The 23,625-nt window shown below is 33.2% G+C and overlaps 1 protein-coding gene across 1 annotated transcript; it reads left to right on the top strand.

Annotated features, from left to right (window-relative positions):
* Positions 1-4,969: 4,969 nt before the first annotated feature.
* Positions 4,970-23,331, top strand: LOC134846149 (putative complexin-1). The gene is made up of 3 exons (XM_063863378.1): positions 4,970-6,393; positions 18,902-19,077; positions 22,453-23,331. Exons 1-3 carry the CDS (start codon positions 6,363-6,365, stop codon positions 22,663-22,665), a joined length of 420 nt encoding a protein of 139 aa, XP_063719448.1. The 5' UTR covers positions 4,970-6,362; the 3' UTR covers positions 22,666-23,331.
* The last annotated feature ends 294 nt before the right edge of the window (positions 23,332-23,625 follow it).

The following is a 23,625-nucleotide window of genomic DNA, read 5'->3' on the forward strand; positions in this document are numbered from 1 at the left end:
TTCATCTAAATACTGCTACGTAACCTGATTCAACGATGACTATCTATGAAAAATCAAGAATACCCTGGAAAAATCTAGAACGCGCTCGGGATAGTTCTATTTTAACGAAGTCGATGTTATTAATAAAATTTGGCTGAAATTTGGTGATATCAATATATTTTTAAAGGAAAACTTTCCATTAGTTGTATCAAATAGCAGAAAATTACTAGTTAGAGGCACAATGGTTCAACTAGACAACAAGTTAGCTTAATCGAACAGCTTTCCAATAGTTTACCTGAATCTGCTGCCATCCTAGCCGGAATAGGAGGAAAAAAGTGATAACTGTTGTTGCCTATGTGCCACCTCATTTTTATAAAATCCAAGTTTTGAACTTTAGATAGATAATTGAAAATACTGGCACAAAAAAAGTTAATAATTCACCTATTGGGTGATCTAATACGTGTTTGTTTTGAACAAATAATTGTCAGCGGGCATATATAAAATCAATTATAGCTAAATAATTCAACCTTTTGAACAAATCATCAATTACAGTATGCGATTCATCCGAAAATTGTTTAGACAGTTTTCTAACCAAATGTTTAAAAAGCGCAGTAATTGAAGGGCTGGAGCATGAGAGTTTCTACGACCATTATTCAGTTATTTTGCGCAAACTGATTTTCCATCAAAAACTTAAGGTCTTAAGATATTATTGTTCTGACTTTCGATACGAAAGTAACGGAATATTTGTGCTCGGGGTGGGTTTTTTTCTTCAGACGAATTTCGACTTTTTAACTAGCCATTTTTGACGGAATGTTTTTATATCCTTTAAAAAGTATTGTTGTCCTGATCTCAAATCTGAAAAGATATTTCACCTGTGATCATTTTTCGTAAAGTTATAGAGATTTAAAGATTGCCATTTTGGCCAATTTGGTACAATTAACGCGCGATATATTTCGCGCTATTAACGCGTAAGCGGAGAGTTAATCCGTCTTATAAATCGTTCCAAATTGGTTATAAGAAGCTTATTTGTCGTAATTGATTTGTTACAAGGAGCGAAATTAATCGTTTTGTACTTTATATGGCTTGTGGGGGGATGATTTTCATTAAAATATCAAATTTTAGAAATTTTATTTTTCCATTTTGTTTTATTTCATTAATTTTTTTAATGTTATTACTGCTCCATAAACCTTAAAAGGCAGTCGGAACATTCAGGGCTTCGCCCTGATACGAGCACTTTTGTTGGTTTCAAAACCTAGTCATTTAATATTTTATATATTTTTTTCTGAGAATGCTCTAATCGATATCATAGTTTTCGTTCAAACTTTTGAGCGGAGCAAAAATCCACAAATTCAGAAATATACTTTCATCTTTGTAGTCTATCAAATTTGAGTTTTTGGGTTCATTATATTTTTTTGTTCAAAGAGTTTTTTTGTTGTTTAGTTTATCGAATTGAAATTTTTTTTTGCATTTTGTTTTATTTCAATTTTTTATCAATGATTTTACTGCTCCATAAACCTTAAAAGGCAGTCAAAACATTCAGGGCTTTGCCCTCATACGAGCAGTCTTGTTTGTTTTCTGACTGACTAGTATTATTGCAAAATTGTCTAAATATAGAGCGCTTTCCATTAAATCAGTTAACTTATTTGTACGACTTTTTAAAAAAACGTGATATAACAGTGAGTATGCTTATCTTGATATGCCTTTTCGATGAAGAAAAAACAATTCACGAAAAAATTTACTTAACTTGAAAGAAAAGATAGAAACATCCAAACTTGTAAAAAAAAAGACGCTATTTTTGAAGCATTAGCAAAATTGAGTGATGATATCAGGCTAAGAATTGATAAAAAAATATAAAATGTAGCTTTTTTGTGGATATAAAGAAAACCTTCGATATAAAAGATCTAAAACTCCTTCTGACAAAAAAATTAAGAAACGGATTTCGTGGAAACGGTTGAGATTGGTTCACAGTTACCTATCCAATAGACAGCAACGCATTCAAGTGGATTTTTAGAAAACTGGTGTACCACAAAGTTCGCTTCAAGTTCCACTTTTTTCCTAATTTACATCTAGATAATTCAAAATTGAATTCCATCTTTATTGTTCCGACTTTCGATACGAAAGTAACAGAATATTTGTGCTCGGGGTGGGTTTTTTTTTCTTCAGACAAATTTCGACTTTTTAACTAGCCATTTTTGACGGAATTTTTTAAATATCATTCGAAAGGTATTGTTGTCCTGAGCTCAAACTTGAAAAGATATTTCACCTGTGATCATTTTTCGTAAAGTTACGGGTGTTTAAAGATTGCCATTTCGGCCAATTTGGGACAATTAACGCGCGATATATTTCGCGCTATTAACCCGTAAGCGGAGAGTTATTTCGTCTTAGAAATCGATCCAAATTGGTTACAAGAAGCTTATTTGCCATAATTGCTTTGTTACAAGGAGCAAAATTTATCCTTTTGTATTTTATATGGCGTGTGGGGGGATGATTTTCATAAAAAATTTCAAATTTTAGAAAGAAAAATTTTCATTTTGTTTTATTTCATTGAATTTTTTAAGGTTATTACTGCTCCATAAACCTTAAAAGGCAGTCGAAACATTCAGGGCTTCGCCCTGATACGAGCAGTCTTGTTTTTTTGTCGATGACACATATATCGAAATGTTTCGAAATGATTTGACAAATATTTTGAAATGATTATGTGCAAATAAAACAAGACTGCTCGTATCAGGGCGAAGCCCTGAATGTTCCGACTGCCTATTAAGGTTTATGGAGCAGTAAAAGCATTAAAAAATTATAAGTAGTAAAAAAAAAATGAAAAAGTTTTATCTAAAATTTGAAATTTTTTAAGAAAATCATCCCCCCACACGCCATATAAAGTACAAAAGGATAGATTTCGTTACTTGTAACACATCAATTTTGGCAAATAAGCTTCGTTAAACCAATTTGGAACGATATCTAAGACGGATTAACTCTCCGCTTACGCGTTAATAGCGCGAAAATATCGTTGGTTAATGTCCCAAATTGGTCAAAATGGCAATCTTTAAACCCCCGTAACTTTACGAAAAATGATCACAGGTGAAGTATCTTTTCAAATTTGAGCTCAAGACAACAATACCTTTACAATGATATAAAAAAATGCCGTCAAAAATGGCTAGTTAAAAAGTCGAAATTTGTCTGAAGAAAAAAAAACCCACCCCGAGCACAAATATTCCATTACTTTCGTATCGAAAGTCGGAACAACAAGGCTGAGTTCCGATAAAACAATACTAACAAGTTTTGATAAAAATCAAAACTTTTCAAAGCTTTACTTGGATTTTCTTAGTAAAACTTTTGAAGGTAAGTACTATTGTGAAAATTTTGGCGCTGCAATATTTTATCAACCACATGTCAAGCCAGTGATTCAATATGGCTCATTTATGTATGGATGGTGGAACGAGTTTTCTCTTTCAAATCAAAAACCAATGCTCTAACAGAAACTAATGATCTACTTCAAACGAAATTATGATAGTATTTCTCAAATCTCATTAAATATTAAAATCCTGACAGTTCGTGAACTCTGAGTTTATGACCTGTTAAAATTTTGTTTTCTTTCAAACTGTTTTGTTAATACTTATCTATTGGTATATAAATCAGTGCAACGATGCGACCGGCATATCCTGACAAGGTTACAGTTCTACACTAAAAGAATACACCACCAAGTATTCCTATACCTATTCCTATAATCAAAAACTTTATATTTTAAGAGAAAAACAAAACAAAATGCAACCAGCGGCCAATTTTTACCATATTTTCCGATTAGAGATGCACTTCTAGCCTGAAACTATGACCCTCCAAATCTTTCTAGTTTTTGAGAAATTGCAATTGTTTTCAAAATGTACAAAGAGAACATCTTAGAATTTTTTTAATTAGCTGAAACTTGTGCACAAACTGCTTCAAAGCCTTCCAGTTCTGGACTGGAACTTTGATACTTACTTGATTTTTACAGATCGTTTTTATCAGGTTTTACTTGTTGGTTTCAAAACCTAGTCATTTAATATTTTATATATTTTTTTCTGAGAATGCTCTAATCGATATCATAGTTTTCGTTCAAACTTTTGAGCGGAGCAAAAATCCACAAATTCAGAAATATACTTTCATCTTGGTAGTCTATTTGAGTTTTTGGGTACATTAATTTTTTTCTTTCAAAGAGTTTATTTTTGTTGTTGTGTTTATCGAATTGATAATGTTTGATTAAGTTATTTAAAACGGGAAGAATCTGAGTTGAAACTCAATGTGTCTTGTCTTATATCTATCCAATATTTAATTTGATGATATTTTGTATTGTTTCTAAAAGTATAACCATAACTTTGGAGAAAAGAAATTCTGAATTTATGTTTCACTTTCAGTTAGAAATAATTAATGAACGCTTTGGTATTCAGTTCATGCGCAGATGGTAAAATCAAGTCAAGTGGCGCATAGAATACTTAAAAATTGATGAACTATTCATTGTTTAGTCACCGCGTTTCTATGTTAATTTTTTTTTTGAAGCTTTGCACGAAAATTTTATTTCATCGCATCTTTTTTATGAAGTTTTACATACCATACAACTTGTTCAGAGCCATCGAAGGACCTGACTTGGAAAAATTTATGAGTATTAAAATTACATGCGTGCGTTTTGCTATCCTAACCGTCTGACCTGACTGAAAAAACTCGTCTTACTTTTCCCCTCATTCTCTAAATACATTATTCGTCTTTCCCTCTTTTCTCCCTTGGTTGTTTTTTTTCTTTTCCCCAGAGTTCGTTTGAATTCAGGCACATTTTTGTTTGTCCTACTGCAGTGCATTGCGTAGGTATGGCTCGGTAGTTGATGCTATGCGTAACGCTGCAAATTGAGCGATTTTCCTTTTTGTGGCTCTGTTTGTCTATTCTACCTTTCTCTCTTTTTTCTTAAGCGCGGAACAAAATAGAAAAAATGTCTGCATTACTTTTTAATCCAAGCAACAGCATAGAGAGATTTCCACCTTCGATTTTGCAATCTGAATTTTATTGCTTTGTTCTTCCCCTGTAGAGGTTCTACCAGCACAGCAGTAAAATGCAAAATGCATCAAAATAGACGCCATCTCACCGCTATGCTCAAAATCGGCATACCGATCTTACAATTCCAATTCAATAATACTTTAAAGGGGTACCTTGCGTATAATCCATAAGAGCGTACCAACAAGTATATATCAAAACTGGCCGAGTGAGCTTTTCCAGGTAATTTTCAACTTCAAATTAGTGTATACAAAAGAACAAAACTGACTTAAACCCACTTTAAAAAACTATATGAGAAAGTTTTACAGTCATTTTTTGTTTTTGGTGTTTAAGCTCGCTTGCTTATAATAGCATCAGCGTTACACCATGCCTTTGATTGGGAATAGTTTATCCCCTTTTTTACGTCAAAAGTGAAAGAAAGTAAAAACATGTAACTCTATTTGCATATTTGAGCAGATATATTTTCACAGCCGCCACGTCATTACAATTTTTATTTAAACAGCCTTATTGCGCTTATAACTGCAAAATCACTTCAGAACCGGTAGGCAGATACACGCACATACCTTAGAATCGATTACCATCACGATCACATCACGTGGTTGCATTTAAGAAGTCTGTCCGAGAAATCGAACAGTTGCAAATTCCAAGCTTTCTAGAAGAGCCCAGTTTCTCCAAGGATTACTTCCTGTTTTCCACAACTGATCCTTATTTGCCTGGCGAAGTGAACGAAAAAAGAATTCACTGTGCCTTACAAACAGGAGCAAAAAAGACACCACGGAGCAGCACATTGAAAAGATATTGATAAAAAATTCACCTCCCCCGTGTTGTAAAATAGCAGTAAAAGGAAAAGCGGGAAAAGTATCTGCATTATACTGACCATTCGTCAAAGCCACATAGATCGCCTCTTAGCATATACCCCCAAAACTGAACGCAACTCAATTCTACTTTCGATTGGACCATTATACTTCATCTAATTTAATTTTCCTACGCGTGGTTTTCAGCAAAATACGAGCTAGTAAACTATAGATGGTGTTATAAAAATCGATTACTTTGTTATAAATTTCTTATTTTTTTCGCAATATATTGTTGCTATACATTCTTGAGTTAACTTGACTCCAATATCTCAATTTCAGACCGGCAAGACTGCGTGCTTTCTCCTCTCTCATTTCCTGGGTTAATTTCCGAGGCTTGTCATATATAAGAGATAACAGCAAGAAGTCTTCTATGTTTGCTGGGGAAAAATAAGATTATCGGGGTTTCATTAATTTCAAAAGACGCCTCTCCTTATCTCAATATCAAATATTGAAGTTCCCTTTTGAGCTTTCTCTTTTCACGCTGCTGGGAACACAGAGTAGCCAGACTGAGTCAAGATGAATTTCGTCGTGAAGCAAATGGTCGGAGGTAAATAGTCTTTTGTTTTCATTGAAAACCGTTTGTAAGCCAAACAATTAAATTTTAAATTCAGGCCGCCGATAAATCATCTAAACATTTAGCGTCAATTTTAGCAGATGGAAGATAAACAATTACAGAAGGTAATATCTGTTGGGCAAATTCACCAAGTATAATCAGTGGCGCACCGAGCTCCCTCAATTATGGATGCCAAATTTGTCCAAAGGGTTCCACTAAAGGTTCCAATAAACACTAAGTATCTTTTAAGGACGCTTTTGGTGCCCATGCATACTAAACTTGAGCGGTGAGCGCGCCAAAAAAGACCAAAAAATTCCAATTTTGGCATACTTTTTCAGTTTTTCATTTTTTTGGACAATTTAGGGTTTTTATTGGGTTTTAGAGGAGCTCCGAAAATCACTTTCGTTGACCTTTAAAAGTTCGAGTAAATTTCCAGTTTTTTTTGAAAAGGAGCGCCAAATTTTTCTTACAATTTTCGCAAAAGTATGCAATTTATTTAACAAAATTTTGCCCCGAAATTAATCATTTTTTGTTTTTCTGCCAATAAAAAATTACACTAGAACTACCGGATCAAATGCTGACTCAACTATATCAAAGTAGCCTCTTATGTAGCCCAACAATATTTCAAAAGGGTATATTCTAGATCTAACATTAAGGGAGCGTTTTTGGAGAACTAACGCACCAAAAATCTAAATTTAAGATTATCAGCTCTACAATGAGGCAGTGTCTTTTTGTTATGATTTGCTATGGCTAAGAGTTTTTTTGCAAAATTTTGTTGTTTTGATTAGATTTTTGTTAAGGTTTTGCCGATTGGGAAAATGTTCAGCCCCAAAATTAATCTTTTTTCTTAATATACCTTATTAAGCTTCATCTTAGCCGATTATTAGATCATTTTTGTTTTTGGTATTTCACTATCTGTCATATTTCGTCTCAAGTGTTTGGCAAACACTTCATTGCAAACCCTAAACAATCCTCGTTAGCTGAGTTATGATACTCAACATATTACATGGTGGCATAAAGTCATAGGTTTTTCAGATTTTGCATGTTGCTTACAGAGCCCAAAAGATGTATAAAATGATGAAAAACTGTGGCCTGAAAAATTGAAAACCAAAACTTGTGAGCAAAAACAGTGATAGTTTTTTTTTCATCAATTAGAACTCTTAACAGGAAAAAAGGCTGATTTATTTAGAGAAATATTTTGACAGGTTTTGTTTCAATGAACGTACATTACAACAAAATTGCACATATCAGAGTTCAGGGTAAAATCTCGGAAGTTCTGACTGCCAGTATACCAAATAAATTCAGTATACCAAATAAATTCAGAACTGATGATTTTTTTTAAAAAAAATTTCGACTTGATTGTTTTGTCTTCGAAAGTTTTTGGCGGGTGTTGCACAGTAGTTTTGATTGTGATTGTTTCTAGTAGAAATGTTTTGAAAGTTTTGAAATATCGTGTTTTTTTACACTTACTGGCGTCTTTCTTTTTATTTGTGATTTTTTTTGTTGTGGTTTAGCTACCTTACCGTTGCGTTTTAGTTGCATATTTGTCAACAGTGACCTAATTGGACTAATTTTCAAGCTTTTAATGTTTTTAAATGTTCTGCAATTTCTTTTTGTAGTATTTGTTTCAAACTTTTGTGTTCAAGTTTTTTGTAATTTCAATGTATAATTTTTCCGCTCATTTTGATCTTTGTTTTTAGCAAGCAATCGAAAGTTCTTTTCGAAAGTTCTACCCTGGTGCTTTTGGTGGAAATGCAGTTTGTTTGGTTCCAAAGATTTTAGAAAAGTTCTTTCATGAACGTTGCAGTTTTTGGATTATGAGTGTTGGACCGAAACCTCACTTTTTTGTATCCTTCTATCTAATAATTATCGGAGAGAAATAAATAGAATTTGTGTAGCCGGAATCCACTATAATACACTATAAGAATTGCAAAAAAGATTTTCAGCCGATGATTTCTTCAGCATAATTTGTTTCATGATTTCTTTCGTAACAGCCAGGTTATCTTTCGAACTTTGACATATCGTTATGAATCGCAAGTGGTGCAAAGCTCCATTTTTGCCTCTATGTGACAACTATAGTATTCGTTTTACTTCTCGATCTCGAGCAAAAAATACCAATGGAATTTGGGAAAGTCTTAATCGAAAAGTTTTATTGGTCAGCTAAATAAAATCATTTTAAAACTTTTTTCAAAATAAACATTCATCGAGTTATTCTAAACAAAACTCATTTCTGAAAAATTTTGAGTCTAATATAGCTGAAATAGATTTCGCCATTCAGTTGAGAACTCATCTGACGGTGTTTTTGTTATAGTTTGATTGGCTTTATTTTTGTATAATCGAGGTTTTATAAAAAAAAAATTTTCCCAGTAAATTACAACATTACCAGGTCAAACTGTGCGCTGGATAGTCGCACAATTTTCTATCTGTTTCTTCCTGGATTCCAGGGACAATCCCTTAAACATGCTCACAACATTATCAGGCCAAACTCTGCACAAGATAGTCGCACAATTTTTGCATCTGTTTCTTCCTGGATTCCAGGGACAAGTCCTTAAACATGTTCAAAAGTGCAAGTAGATTCCGTTTACAAAATTTCCTAGGATTCCACGTACACATACCTGTAATGTAAATTTTGTCGGTATTTTAGTTTTGTTGCAGATTCCGCAATGAGCGAACATCGGTAGTTGTTCCAGATTCCGCAAATGTAATTGGATTTCGCATTTGTAAATGGATTCCGAAATTGTATGCGGATTATGCTCACAATTTGTGCATTCCGCTTGCAGTTTGCGGATTCCACTTACGGTTGCGGATTCGACGACAAAATAATTATACTAAACCCACATGCTATGATTGCAATGATTTGTTTACGGATTTCAAAAACTAATCCGGATTTCGCAAACTTTGTTGCGGACTCCACATCTTTTTTTGCGGGTTCCCAAAAAATGCTCTGTTTGAGCAATCATGAGCAATACAGTGATTAAGTTTTTTGTCGGTAGAATCCAAAACAGCAATGAAGATTCCGATTCCGCAACAACTCTGATTTTGGCATGTTGCAGAATCCGCTTACAATGCAAAACGCACAGTTTGGCCTCGTAATGACCAATAATATGGGCGAGTTTGATAAAGGTAAAAAAAATGATGAAAATTGATTTAGAAACTGATTTCATCGTAAACGCATGATCTCTTATTAAAATGTTTGGATGTGATTTTTGAATGAAAATGAGAAAAAGAGCGGTATGCATAAATTAACACGATGAGTTTTATCATTTCAAGAGCGAAAGTCATATGTCAGCTTTCTCAACTTGCTCTTTATTTATCAACCGTTGAAAATCAAAATTAAAAGAAGACTTTTTATCAGAACAAATGTTGATTTGAAAACGTTTAATTTTTTGGATTCTGTCTTTTTACTCTCGGGAAAGCGAGTGTCTTGTAATCGGGAAGCTAGACATTTTTCCTTTTAACAATTTTTCTTTTTTATAATTAACTTTTTTTATGAATTTTCGTAAATTGGGGCTTCTTTCGCATTTGGCCTAGAGATAGCACCACTGCCTTTGCAGACTAAGGTCTTCGGTTCAAATCCCGACGACCGTGTTTTTTTCAGTATTCATGACATTTAAAAATTCTTTCATCTGCTTTTTCGGCTTAGTTGCCCCATCAGTGATTTTTTATGCCATGTAAGCAAGAATCACGGTAAGTGCAAGTGTTTGGCCACATCACGGATCGGCACGTTACGGATTTTTTTGTCCTGTAAGCAAGTATCATGGTAGTTGGAACTAGTGTCTGCTCAAAAATTGTCGGCTTTGTTTTCGCTTCGTAAGTTTTGCTTCTTTGCTAATTAAACAATAAAAAAGTCGTCTTAATTGCCTAAATGTTCTGTTTGATCAAGTATCTTGAAATAGTATGGTATTGGTTTTTTGTTTTTGAGACGCTTTGGATTTTTTTCACTTTGTGCTAAAAATTTAAATTTTCTGAAAAACGACTTTAAAAAAAACATCAAAAGAAGGAGCGTCTACTCTTCTCTGTGCCTGCATACTACCCTAGTCTTTTTTGCTTCACCTCTCTCAGAGGCATATCTTTTCTCTGTGCCTGCATACTACCCTAGTCTTTTTTGCTTTACCTCTCTTAGAGGCATATCTTAGAGGTTAGTTTAAATGGATAGAATGGTTTTACAAAACTCCCAAATTGACCAAATTTTCTACACATAAAATTATGACCGTATGAGTAGTCAAACTTTGTTTTTTTAAACCGTTTTTGAACTTTTTTGTCTTTCATCGAAAATTTGTATCTGAGTTCAGCCCAAAGAACGGGTTGTGGGTTGTCAAATACGCGACTCAGTCCAAATTTTTTTTACACTAGAATTAATGGCCCGTGGAAAATTCAAATTACCCTCCCAATTTTATCGAAATTAGCGTGAATATCGTGAATATTAACAAGTTGCGTGAATATCTTTTGTATACGCAATTACGCCCAATGTTTTAGGCAGAAAAATATGATTCCAGAAAATGTCAAACTTTTAATTTGTTGATCGGTTTTTGGACTCTTCTCGATAACTATCTTGCCACATCTGATATCGTAGATTTAATCAAAACAACATGTTATTGTAGGCCTTTTGATTTTACTTGAAAACTACCGTGCCAATTTTCAGCATGGAAAAGGCTCATTAAGAAACCCTGTTTCTCTACTTAACGGCCACGAACTGCTTTTGCAGAAAAAAGTTATGGATTTCAAGAACTTCTGACCGTTTTGAAATTTCTGACAAAATACTTTATCAAATCTGATATAAAAGTTTCAATCAAAAGAATGAGAGTTTTTCCTACAGAAGCAGCGTTTTTTTTGTCGTTGGAAAAATTCCAATTTTTTGAAAATTTTCAGTCTTGTCACTTATTTAAGTAGAGAAAATCAGGTTTTTGGGCAAGTTATTTTTGTAAAAATATGCATTTCATCCTGCATCAGTATAAAAAACTCAAAAATGTCAAACACATACAATCAATTTTAGCGCGGACCCTAATTGTCTATTATCGATACATAAGAAAGTTTGAGTTCATTTACTTTTTTAAAACATTTTCGTGTTTTTTTTTATTCTTATGTTTTTTTTATGTGTTTGAGTTGCGATAGTCAGCAAAACTTTCTGAACTTTGATGAAGAATTTTATCAGGCTGAGCTATTTTGTTCACGCATTTTTTGCGCTCACTGCTTGTCTCTGTTTTTTGTTTAGTTTTGCGTTGAAAACTTCATTTCTTTGACGCTCATTTCTTTGAAATTTTGAATGGAAGTATTTCGTTGATGTGTTTATAGAAAGAAAACTACTGACTCTGCGATAGCGAGTGCATTGCAACTGGGTAGATTTTTTTCCGTAAATAAATTTGTTTATTGTTCTCATCTCCTGGACTTATCTCTTGCTGGTCCCCTCTGTATAAAATGATGAAAAAAAAACATACATTTTTTTTCAATATCTGCTTTATTCAAAAATATTTTTTATGTTGACTGTAATTTTACCAATTCAAATTTTTAATCTTTCAACATGCTTTTTTTCTGTTTTTTTTTTCAGCTCAAAAGGTTTTGGATTATTTCATATCGGCTTAGTAAACTTGCTCTGCGTCGCTTGATAACCGAAAAATTTTTCCGCGTGCGTGTGTATTTTGAAGACTAGGTTCAGTTTTGAATTTTCAAATTTTAAAAGTTTCTGCTTTGTTTTGCTAATTTTTTCCGATACTAATTTTTTTTAGTGTCTTGGATTTATTGAATCTTCTTAGTAGCTTTCTTATTTTGTATCACTGGTGGTGACGGTCTGATATAAATTTTTTCTTCAGTTTAGTCTGGTTTTCCAATTATTTAATTTTCCAAGTGCGTTCGAATTATTCAAATGATTACATGCGCGCTCGCCCCGATATTTTTTTTTCTTTACAACTGAAATAACTTGGCAGTAGAGATTCTAGTTTTATTAAAATACATTTTTGTTTTTGAAATTTTTTTTACAGTTTGTTGTTGTCGAACAGTTTTGCTGAACTCAGCTTCACGAAAAAGTTGAAAATGATTGTAAAACGATCAGATGTCGAAAATTTGTTGCAATTGAAAATTAAATTGTAATCAGTTATATATTTGTTGTTGTAATTGTTGCCATTGGAACTAACATTGAAATCAGTCATAGATTTGCTGTAGCTAGGAGATGAACATATATTAAGGTCATGCAATTGATCAAAAAAGCAATCCGCGGATAAGTTTTTTTTAGATGGAAACTGATGCCATTTTTGGCGTTATTGTATCAAGAAGGGTTACAATTGCCAGAGCAAGTGTTCTGTAATCAGGAGTTATCTTTTTTCCCGTAAGCAACTTTTCTTACAAAATTTCAATGTGCTTTCCTACTGAATCTTAAGAACTTACAAGGGTTTTTGTTTTTGGCGCAGAGGTCAAACCATGTTTTTTTTAATATGTATGCAATTGAAAAAAATTTTCTGTAACAATTGATTTGTCGTTTTTTTTTGCGCTGTTTTCTTTGTATATGTTTACCCTTAAGGGTATTGCAACCGGGTACTTGATTTTTTCCAGTAAATAACTTTGGTTAAATAATGGTCAATTTCAGAATCGTAAATTTCAAGATCTGCTCAATTTCTTGAAAATTCAATTAAAACTACCTTTATTTAGATAATAAATAGGTGTAGTCCGATTCCGGTTTCAGTTTTTTTCAAATACTTTTCTTTAGAAAAGGTTTCAAGAATTTTTTGCGGATTCGTCGTTTTCGGCCTAGTTTCCATCGGTTGATTTCCCTTTTTCTGTAAGTTGTCTTCTTACCACGTCTGATTTAATTAATTTTGTTTTTTTGAAGTTTTTTTGGACTAAATGGTTTCGGTTGATGTTGCATCGGCCTAGTCAAGTTAAATTTTCTAATTTTGACGGTACAAAAAGCCTTTTTGACAAAATCGGGTGCTATAAAAATATATGGAATGGGTTTTTAATTTTCGCTTTTGTAAGACGCTTCCAATTTTTTTAAATCACATTTCAACAAAAATTTTGGACAAGTAGAAAACTACTCTACCGAAATTCAAAAAAGTGTATCAATAAAGAAAAGAGCATTTATTACCTGCATAGTGCCTGCATAGTTCCCTTGTCTTTTTGTACTTTACCTTACTGTCTACAGCCTTCAAAAAGTCTGTAGGGGAATGCTTGACCCATATTTCCGATTTTTTTTCCGTTTTCTCAAAACTACTCTCTCAAGTCTGCGATTTTGGGTTCAATGGATAGAACGAGTTTTGGAAAGCTCACCTGCATAGCAAATACGCTCAATTTTTTTCTTTAAAAATTTATGGCCTTCGGAAAAGTCAATAATAGAAATTTATAGCCTTTGGAAAGTCAATAAATCATTTGAAAAGTCAAATATGTTTACACAAAAAAAGTATGAATCACGGAACAGTCAAATTTTTTTATTTCTGTTTATTTTTTGGAAACTTTTTTACTTTTCCCAAAAACTACCTTTTCAATTCTTAAGTTAGGTTTTCGGGTGCAACCGAGAGACCCGGTTTTGGTAATATTCCTTGTTTAATTGGCCACGACCTTCTCATCGATGATAAAAGTGATAAATTTCGGAAAGTCAAGTTTTTGAACTTTCGACCGTTTTTTTTAAAACTTTTTGATTTTCATAGAAACTATATTATCAAATTTGACATGAATGGTTCAATCGTAAAAACTGGTTGCGAGAAATTTCCCACCGAAGCAGCGCATCCTTATTTTTTTGTAAGTAAAATTTTATGTATTTGGGAAGATAATAATGTCTTAAAAACTTTCACTCTTCTCACTTATTTTAGTAGAGAACCAAGCAAGGTTTCGGGCAAATAAGTAAAGTCCAATTTTTGAAACTATCCATTTCATCCGGAATAGGTAAAACAATTACCAAAATTTTCAAAAAGCTCTTTTCAAGTTTTACTAGGCCCCCTAGTTTTCTTTTATTGAGTATTTGAACATTCATTAATTCTTTTTTTTTTCGGTTTATTATCTTTTTCTTATGTATCTGTTGTTTGGTAGGTGTTGCAAAGCTAAGCTTTGCCTCTTTGTTAAAGTTTCAATTTCTTTTAAAAATTTAATTAGCAAGTAAACTAGCAATATGCAATTATAAACCAACAATTATGTCATAAAAAAAGAGACAGAAAGGCCAGCATATTTTTGAAAAGTACTCTCGATAGCACTTAAGTTAACTTAAAGCTATTATTCACAGCGCGGGACAAACTTGTTAGATACAAAAATTGGTGAAATTTGATTTAATGCATGTCAGCCGTTTGATACAGTGCATTTAATGCATGTCAGCCATAGTTTTTTTTTGAAGAAAAATGATGCAAAATGTATTATTGTCGATTTACTTTGCTGTGAGCTCAAACATTATTAAGAATTCGTTCTCAGAAAAAAATCACAACTTTTAATGCTATTTTTTTTCCAGTGTCCAGTGTAGGGCGTGTCGGTTGTAATTTAGTTGAAATGATTTCTTCTTCTGATGTTGAACTCAGTTTTTTTGTACTTTGATTGGTATGAATTGTTCCGGTTGTCAGACATAGTCAGACAAACAAAAACTGTTGATAAAAATATCAAACCGTTGATGAGAGGGTAACTTGATTAATTCTGCTATAGTGTAGCAGTTATTGTTCCGACTTTCGATACAAAAGTAACGAAATATTTTTGCTCGGGGTTTTTTTTTTTCTTCAGACAATTTTTCTTCAGACAATTATTGACGGAATTTTTAAATATCATTCGAAAGGTATTGTTGTCTTGAGCTCAGACTTGAAAAGATATTTCACCTGTGATCATTTTTCTGAAAGTTATGGGGGTTTAAAGGTTGCCATTTTGGCCAGTTTGGGACAATTAACGCGCGATATAATTCGCGATATTAACGCGTAATTGTAGAGTTAATCCGTCTTAGAAATCGTTCCAAATTGGTTTAACGAAGCTTATTTGCCTTAGTTGATTTGTTACAAGTAGCGAAATCTATCTTTTTGTAATTTATATGGCGTGTGGGGGGGGATGATTTTTATTGAAAATTTTCAAATTTTAGAAAAAAAAGTTTCATTTTGTTTTATTACTTTTAATTTTCTAATGTTCTTACTGCTCCATAAATCTAATAGGCAGTCGGAACATTCAGGGATTTGCCCTGATACGAGCAGTCTTGTTATATATCAATCCTGCAACTCCTTTTCCTCATATAATCGTTCGATATTTAAAAAAATATATATGCATGAATTTTTCCTTGGAGTCGGAAATCTCTGTGCTACTTGAGCAGTAAATGACTCATTACCTGTGAGTTTTTTGAATTCTTTTGGTCAACTGAGCAATGTTAAATCAGATACAAAGCGACTCGCATGAGAATGAATACTCTAGTTTTGCGACTTTCCTTTGAAATGTCTAGGAATATTTTTTTCTACTAGATTTGAAGTTTTTCAAAAATCAATAAACACAAATTTGAAACAATTTTTCGGCTTTGTTGAATTTTTACCTCAGTGTAAGTGTCAATGTGACTAATTTTACGCTCACTTCCGCCTTTTTTAATTCAACTATCTTTCCACAATTTAGTTTCGAATGCCTTTTTAGAAATCACCGCGTATGATATAATCCTTAATAAAAAACTGGAAAACAATCACCCATCAGTTATTTTAAATCAGCAGTTTTTAAATTTTTATAATATAAAGAAAATGTTTTTTTTTCTATTCCGAGTGTTGCCATCAATATGTATCAAACGAGAGTTGAAACAATTACTTTCTCTGCAACATATCGAATTTTCTAGTTAAATAAATTTTTTGTTCACAATTTTTGGGTGAACACAGAATTATATATTGCTCATTTGTTTTTTAAGCTACATATCTATTTTAAATTTGAGCACTCGCTTTTTTTTCTAACTGTCGTTTTTACTATTCATAACTGCTTTTTTTATTAGTCTAGAACAGCTATTTCTGCAATTCTGATTGTGAATGCAAAAGAGTTGATATTTTGTAGAGCTTTGATAATTCCAAAATTTTTTGCGTAAAGAAGTCATCAAACATTTTTGGTCAATTCCGTCATGAAAAAGTTTAAATTAATAGATTTATTGCATCAAAATTAGTCATATTATAGTTTATCTAAATCAGGGCTCAGATTTTAAACGAATTTTTAATCTATATATATATTTTTTCTATGTCACCATAAAGCTTCGATGGCTCGATATGATCATCATCGAGAAGCATTCAAATTTTTATATTATTTGACTGAAATTGATATGGAATTTTGATTATTGTTTAGTTTTTTGATACGAAATTAACGGAATATTTGTGTTCGGGGTAGGTTTTTTTCTTCCGACAAATTTCGACTTTTAACTTGCCATTTTTAACGGAATTTTTTTTATATCATTCAAAAGGTATTGTTTTCCTGAGCTTAAATGTGAAAAGATATTTCACCTGTGATCATTTTTTGTAAAGTTATGGGGTTTAAAGATTGCCATTTTGGCCAATTTGGGACAATTAACGCGCGATATATTTCGCTCGCGCTATTAACGCGTAAGCGAAGATTTAATCCGTCTTAAAATCGTTCCAAATTGTTGAAAGAAGCTTATTTGCCATAATAGATTTGTTACAAAGAGAGAAATCTACTCTTTTGTCCTTTATATGGGGAGTGGGGGATGTTTTCATAAAAAATTTCAAATTTTAGAATTTGTTTTTCATTTTTATTGTTCCGACTTTCGATACGAAAGTAACGGAATATTTGTGCTCGGGGTGGGTTTTTTTTCTTCAGACAAATTTCGACTTTTTAACTAGCCATTTTTGGCGGAATTTTTTTATATCATTCAAAAGGTATTGTTGTCCTGAGCTTAAATTTGAAAAGATATTTCACCTGTGATCATTTTTCGTAAAATTATGAGGGTTTAAAGATTACAGTTTTGGCTAATTTGGGACAATTAACGCGCGATATATTTCGCGCTATTAACGCGTAAGCGGAGATTTAATCCGGCCTAAAAATCGTTCCAAACTGGTTGAAAGAAGCTTATTTGCCATAATTGATTTGTTACAAGGAGTGAAATCTATTCTTTTGTAGTTTATATGGCGTGTGCGGGGATGATTTTCATGGAAAAAGTTTCAAATTTTGGATTTTTTTTTCATATTTTACGTTTAATTTGTTAAGGATATTTATGTTATTACTGCTCCATAAACCTTAAAAGGCAGTCGGAACATTCAGGGCTTCGCCCTGATACGAGCAGTCTTGTTTTTTTTACATTTAATTTTCTTGTTACTACTGCTCCATAAACCTTAAAAGGCAGTCGGAACATTCAGGGCTTTGCCCTGATACGAGCAGTCTTGTTATTTTTTCTTAATGTTTGTTCTTTACTGAGTTGTTGTTATGTCTAAAATAGATTTTGCGGACAAATAGTATTCGATGTAGATTAAGGTTATCCCTAAAATAGTACTTTTTTGTCATTTAATGTCTATTGTATATATTTTTGGTATGCGTTTTGGGGTCCTTTGATCAGGTATGAATTGAATGGTTTTTTCAAATTCAACCAAATTTAATTCAAAAACCATTTCCCATTTCTCATTTACCTGTCTGCTAAAAATGCTTAATTAACTTCTAAAATTAAACAAGAAAATTTATCAAAAAGAGCACGAAGACGACATTATAATTAGCATCTATTTCAGAACTTAAATGAAAGCACTCAAACCATTTGGCCATCGTTATTTATAGGTGCAAGATAATTTTTAAAAAGACAAAACATTACTAAAATCTATTTGAAAGCGCTGTAAAAGTTATGAGAGTTTAAAATCTTTAAATTAAGCGATTTGTTGCAGAAAATTATGGAAAGTATACCAATGTCAATTCAACTTGCTTTGAGCTCGAGAAGCTTTAAAAATTCGGTTTCAGCCTTAAATCAGGAGTATTACTATCTTGAAATTTTGTCCCAGCTCAGCGCTACAAAATCAAGCCCTCAGTTTTGTTCCAGTTTCTTTTTTAAGAAAGTCACCAAAAAAGATGTTTGCAGTGACTTGTAGCGTAGAAACTTTGAATGATGGATAGGATATTGAACGTGAAAAGTGCGAGTAATCATACATTGGAGTGGCATATATTGAAATGTAATGAAAAGAGGACTTTCAAACTATTGCTCTGGATGTTAATAACGGTGCTCGAGGTGGCAGGTATCTGGCAGCTGGTTGAGATGAGAGAGTTTTGCTTCTTTGCTGGATTGTTTGAATGTATTCGAATCCCTGCTACCCAAAACAATCAAACAAACAAACGGGGTTGCGCTATTTACTCAATCAAATTAGTGACTTTCTACTTTTTGTGATAATTTGGTCATAATATTAATGACAACTCTTTATTCATTCCATCCGCACCCTATGGTGTGCATAGCAACGAATATCCACTCACTGTGAAGGACTTATTCAATAAAAGGCTAGCCATATGCGACTTTAGCCTCAAATTTATCGCATTTTGCAATTGAAGGAGTCGGGAGGGGGGGGGGGGGGGGGAAGGAGATCTTATAAATGATGTCCTTCTTATGTTATAGACCAGATGAAGAACCTGACTGGGGGCGGGGGCGATGAGCCGAAGGAGGCGGCGGGAGGGGGTGAGGTGGATCCGGAGGTGGAGGAGGAGCGACAGAGGATAGAGGAGGAGAGACGACTCAAACACGAGAGATTCGAGGCCGAGAGGTGCAAAATGCGACAGGATATTAGAGACAAGGTCAGTTCTTGTTATATTATAACTAATTAACTCTGTCTAGAGCGTGGATGAAGCTATGGAAAAAACAACACGAATCGATGAATGTTGCCTAACGATTAATGTTGCCTAATCAATGACGTGTTGCTTGTAGATCCCATATTGCGAAAACTTAAGAAAACTGTCGAGAGATTATAGCGTGTTTTTGTTCCGACTATCCGTAGGCGGACGTTTCTGTCACGCTATTTTAGAGAATCGAAGGTTAACTCGTGAAGCATCGAAATTGGCGTCATGTTAATGTCTCTTCAGTCTGTTATCACACACCGGAATGCTTTTGAAAGTTAATTGGTGTCACGTAAAATTTTATTCTTTGTACAAAATGAACTCCTGGATTTCTTTTTTAAAATTGCTCTAAGGTCGTGGCATAATCGAGATGTCGATACAAACGTTTTGCGCAACTATATTTTAATAAGATTTAACTTAGATCTTGTGACATATGGATGCACACAAAAAATTAAGCATCATCCACCAAACAAGAGTGAATCTATCGGTAGCAAAGTTTTTTATAGACATTTTAAACATGAAATCGATTTCTTGCAGTAGGAGGAAGCTTAAAAAAGGCAGCGGCAAGTGATTTAAAGATTTTTTGTTTTCAAACTTGGAAAAGGTGATAAAAATAATTAATAAAGTTATACAAATTTGAAGAGTTTAGCGCATGCTCAACTTCATTTTTTTTTTTGCAAAAAGTTGCGACTACTGTAAAAGCTTGCAGTAAGATACGAATATACTAACAAACGTCCCCTTTGGTATCTACTAAAGAATTGCCACACCTATAAATAAAGGCAGTAAAAAGCATACACTAGAGCTTTGTATTTAAAATTCGAATGTTGCTCTACAGGATATTCGATAGCTGAGGTATTCGGTATCTATAGCTGGGTATATTTCTGAGCAATTTCAAATCTCGCAAGATGTTTGCAAGGAATCAAGCGTGGCAGCGTGTTAAAGCCTTTTCAATCCTGATTCCGATTCTTAAAAAGTTAATTAAAAAACTGCTCATTATCTGAATAATCATGCTTTTCAGACCGAGTTTCTGATATTCAGAGTATAGAATATTTACTCCCTCAATGGCACAAATTGTACTATAATTTGAATTTTTTGAAATTGAAGCTCAAGCTCTATTTCTGCTAGTGAAAAAGTCTGAGAAGATTTGAAAAAAATTGAATTTTTTGACTTTGAAACAATTCAGGAAAAGTTTTGAAATTTCTCAAAAAGTGGTTTAGTGTTGTGCAATTTTTCGATAAAAACTTAGCGTAACAATTTTTTTGATGAAAGTTGTTTGTTTTTTATGGGAAGAAAATCATGGTCGTATGATTATGTTTATTTTGCACGGCAACCGAGTAATTTAGTTAATATCTTTTGTTTTGTTTTGTTTTGCTACTGCACTTGTTTTCATGGTCAAAAGGCGACATATTGAATTTTTAAAAGCTCTTTTTTATGCAAAACCAAAATACCAAAGTTTGAAAATTATGATTGAACGTGTCTAAGTTCTGTGAGGTTTTTTTTGATATTTTCAGTTAAATTTAAATTATATTAAATTCATTTGATTAATTGTTTTATCATTCTTGTGGCTCTTGACTCATCTGCGTTTGTGTATATACTTCCTGGCAATCACCTAGCTGAACTACATTATACCTGTATTTCGTTTAACGACTACCAGTAAAATTTTCAAAATTTCATCTAACTGTGAACTGAGTTATTAAGAAAGTTTTTTTATTTAGGTGAGAAAATTTGAACACTTCGTTTAAATGTAGCTTGCCTTTAAATCTTTATTTCAGATCTATTATTTTACACTAGCAGTCAACGATGTGTGATACTACAAACCTTCTTTTTTTCTAAACATTAAAAGTGTTCACTCATTTAGAAAGTTCACTGTCGCATTGGAAACTGCGTAGCATCTGTCCTCTGCTTCATGTTAGTAGTGCTTGATACTTTATAGGCGTTTGGGTTTAGCGTCTAAGACTCAGATTTTCTAGGTCGCAGGTTCGAACTCGAAACGTAGCCGAATTTTTTTAAATTCCAGGCTTATTTACAATTATTCTTATTGCACTTAAATAGCTGCTTTTTGGTCGTGTTTTTGCTAGTATTTGCAAAGCAAAGCTTCGCTTCTGTGTTTTATGATGCGTTTGAAAAAACGGTTCTTTTTTAGATCAAACTTATCTGTTTTTAGGATGAAATTACTAATAACCATATTGAAAAGTAATTGCCAGAGAGAAATTTCCGCAAAACTTTCGATTGTTTATCCTAAACCCACGATATTGTAAACATTTTTTTGCTTTTTTGTTTTCTAGTTCAATTTTGAATTGAAAAAAGTAGGTGTTTTTTGTACTTGTTTTTGTGAAAAATGGTTTTTTTTGAGGTTTAGCTTTTTGTTTTAAGCAATTTGCCATTTCATCAAAACGGCCTAATTTTTAGCTTGCAAGCCGAATATCATTGATTAAGTTATGAGTACAGTGTCATCGGTGTACAAGATTGCCCTTGTGTCGTCGTCCATCGCTGATAAAAAAGAGATCCAAACATTTTTTTATTTCTGGATAGATTTTTTTAGAGTTTTACGGTTGACTTGTTATTTCTTTTTCATTTAAACCTTTTTATTCCAACTTTTTTCATTGAATTTTTCATCTCAAGCCAGGGACGGTTCGAGGAGGCGGATTTTCAAAAATTTTCAAAAATATTTTCGATCCTTTTTTTAGGTCGTCTAAATTGATTTTTCGAGCTCTTTCAATGCGCCGCAGGCAAAACTTTGAAAAAAAAAACAGGCCAAAAAAGGCGTTTGGGGTCTGTCAGCCAAAAATGGCTATCTCAAAATAGTACAAAGGGTCGGCAGGGGGTCGAATCCCTGAAAAGAAGGGCGTGTCCAACCTCACACCCCCGCCCCCTCCCCCCATAAATCTGCCTCTGTCTCAAACTATAGATTAGTTTTTTTTGCATAATTGAAAATCATTTGAATATACGATTGAAGCCCCGATTAGCAAAATTCAATTTATTTAGAGTTTTGTTCAAGCGATCATGAACGACCAGTTTTTCTCATAAATGCTCAAATAGACATTTTGTCATTTTTAATTTTGCTATATCATTTTTAATTTTGCTATATCTCCTCTGTCATTTTTAATTTTGCTATATCTCCTCTCAAGGACGTTACAACTGAAAAATAGGTACAATTGGAGCCAAATCAAGCTTTGTTCTCTAAATTATAAGCAATGACACTTTATTTCAATGTTTCGCAGTTTCAAAAAAGTGTTCTTTTTTGTAATCAATTATAATTTTTCGTCATTTCAAAAATCAATTAGCAAAAGAGAACAAAAAGCCTTGCTTGTTGTGTTAACTGTTTCTTTCTTTCAGTACAACATCAAGAAGAAGGACGACCCCGCCCTAGCTCCCCCTGCACCGGGTAGGGTGGGGAGGGGTCAGTTCTCGCCTATGCCAGTGAAGGACGAGGACGATGTGGATTTGACGATGGAGAATCTGAATGCGGAGAACGTGGGCAAGAAGGCCAACTTCCTGTTCAAAACTGCCAAAACTTCAGTCATGGGCATGTTCGGAGGGGGCGAGTGAAGTGAAGTGAAGTGGAGCTGAAGCGAAGAAGGAGTGAACAAACTATACTACAGAATCATGATGGGGGGCTGTAGGTGGTATTTCAGTCTCTGGGAAATTCCGAATTCTTAAAAATTACGCATTCACTAGTCTACGAAAGTAAAATGAAGCCATTAAGCTAGAAGAACAAGTGTTTAGCTTAAATTCCATTTAAAATGGAGAAAAAATTACTCGAAATTTCGAAATTATTAAGCTCATTTAAATATAATCAGTCAAAATTTAAGATCTTTGTTGGAATTTGCCGAAGACTGAATCACAGTCTAAAAACGGGAGACTGAAAAGATGTGAAGAAAACTTAAAATCAAAATTACCAAAAATTTCACTTGAAGCTGTATATCTCGCAGTTGTAATGCAAATTCTAAATAAACTCTTAACCTGTAGCCGCACAAACCGAACTGTATATTTTATATTTTTCCGGTATATTTTGACAATTGACCTGAAAGTGCTAAAATTGCGAATTCGGTATCATTTTTAGATATTTAGTTTACTTGATGTTGGAATTGCTGCTGAAAAAAAATTAAAAATAAGTTTCACAACAGCATTTCCATATTGTAGTTTGTTTCAAATTGTATGTTTGCTTTGGATGATTTCTGCATATTCGATATGAGTTTACTAGTCTGAAAAAGGTTTTGCCACTGGAGAAGAAAGCTTTCAAAGAGCTTTACTGGCGGGGTACGCCACGAAAGGTGGCAGGGCGCCCCGCAAAAACAGTACTCACTCACAGCAGACAGAGGAAGTAAAAACGTCTATAGGCCAATTCAGAATTGGCTAGAAAGAGTTAAACGAAGGGGATAACGTCTAAAGAGCAGTTGAACTGTCGTTCAGTTTTAAAGACAAAATGAGACAACCCGGGTTGACAAAAAATGCTTATCATACATTTTTCATATTTGAAAAAATGCTTATCATACTCTTTCACACAAT

The sequence above is a fragment of the Symsagittifera roscoffensis genome, chromosome 5 (assembly GCF_963678635.1).
Source record: "Symsagittifera roscoffensis chromosome 5, txSymRosc1.1, whole genome shotgun sequence".
NCBI lineage: Eukaryota > Metazoa > Xenacoelomorpha > Acoela > Convolutidae > Symsagittifera > Symsagittifera roscoffensis.

What these genes read in the sequence shown, in the direction of transcription:
- LOC134846149 (XM_063863378.1), top strand. Translation starts at nt 6,363, where the DNA reads ATGAATTTCGTCGTGAAGCAAATGGTCGGAG. An exon ending in CGTGAAGCAAATGGTCGGAG is followed by an intron (nt 6,394 to 18,901) that starts GTAAATAGTCTT and finishes CTTATGTTATAG; the next exon opens with ACCAGATGAAGAACCTGACT. An exon ending in GACAGGATATTAGAGACAAG is followed by an intron (nt 19,078 to 22,452) that starts GTCAGTTCTTGT and finishes TCTTTCTTTCAG; the next exon opens with TACAACATCAAGAAGAAGGA.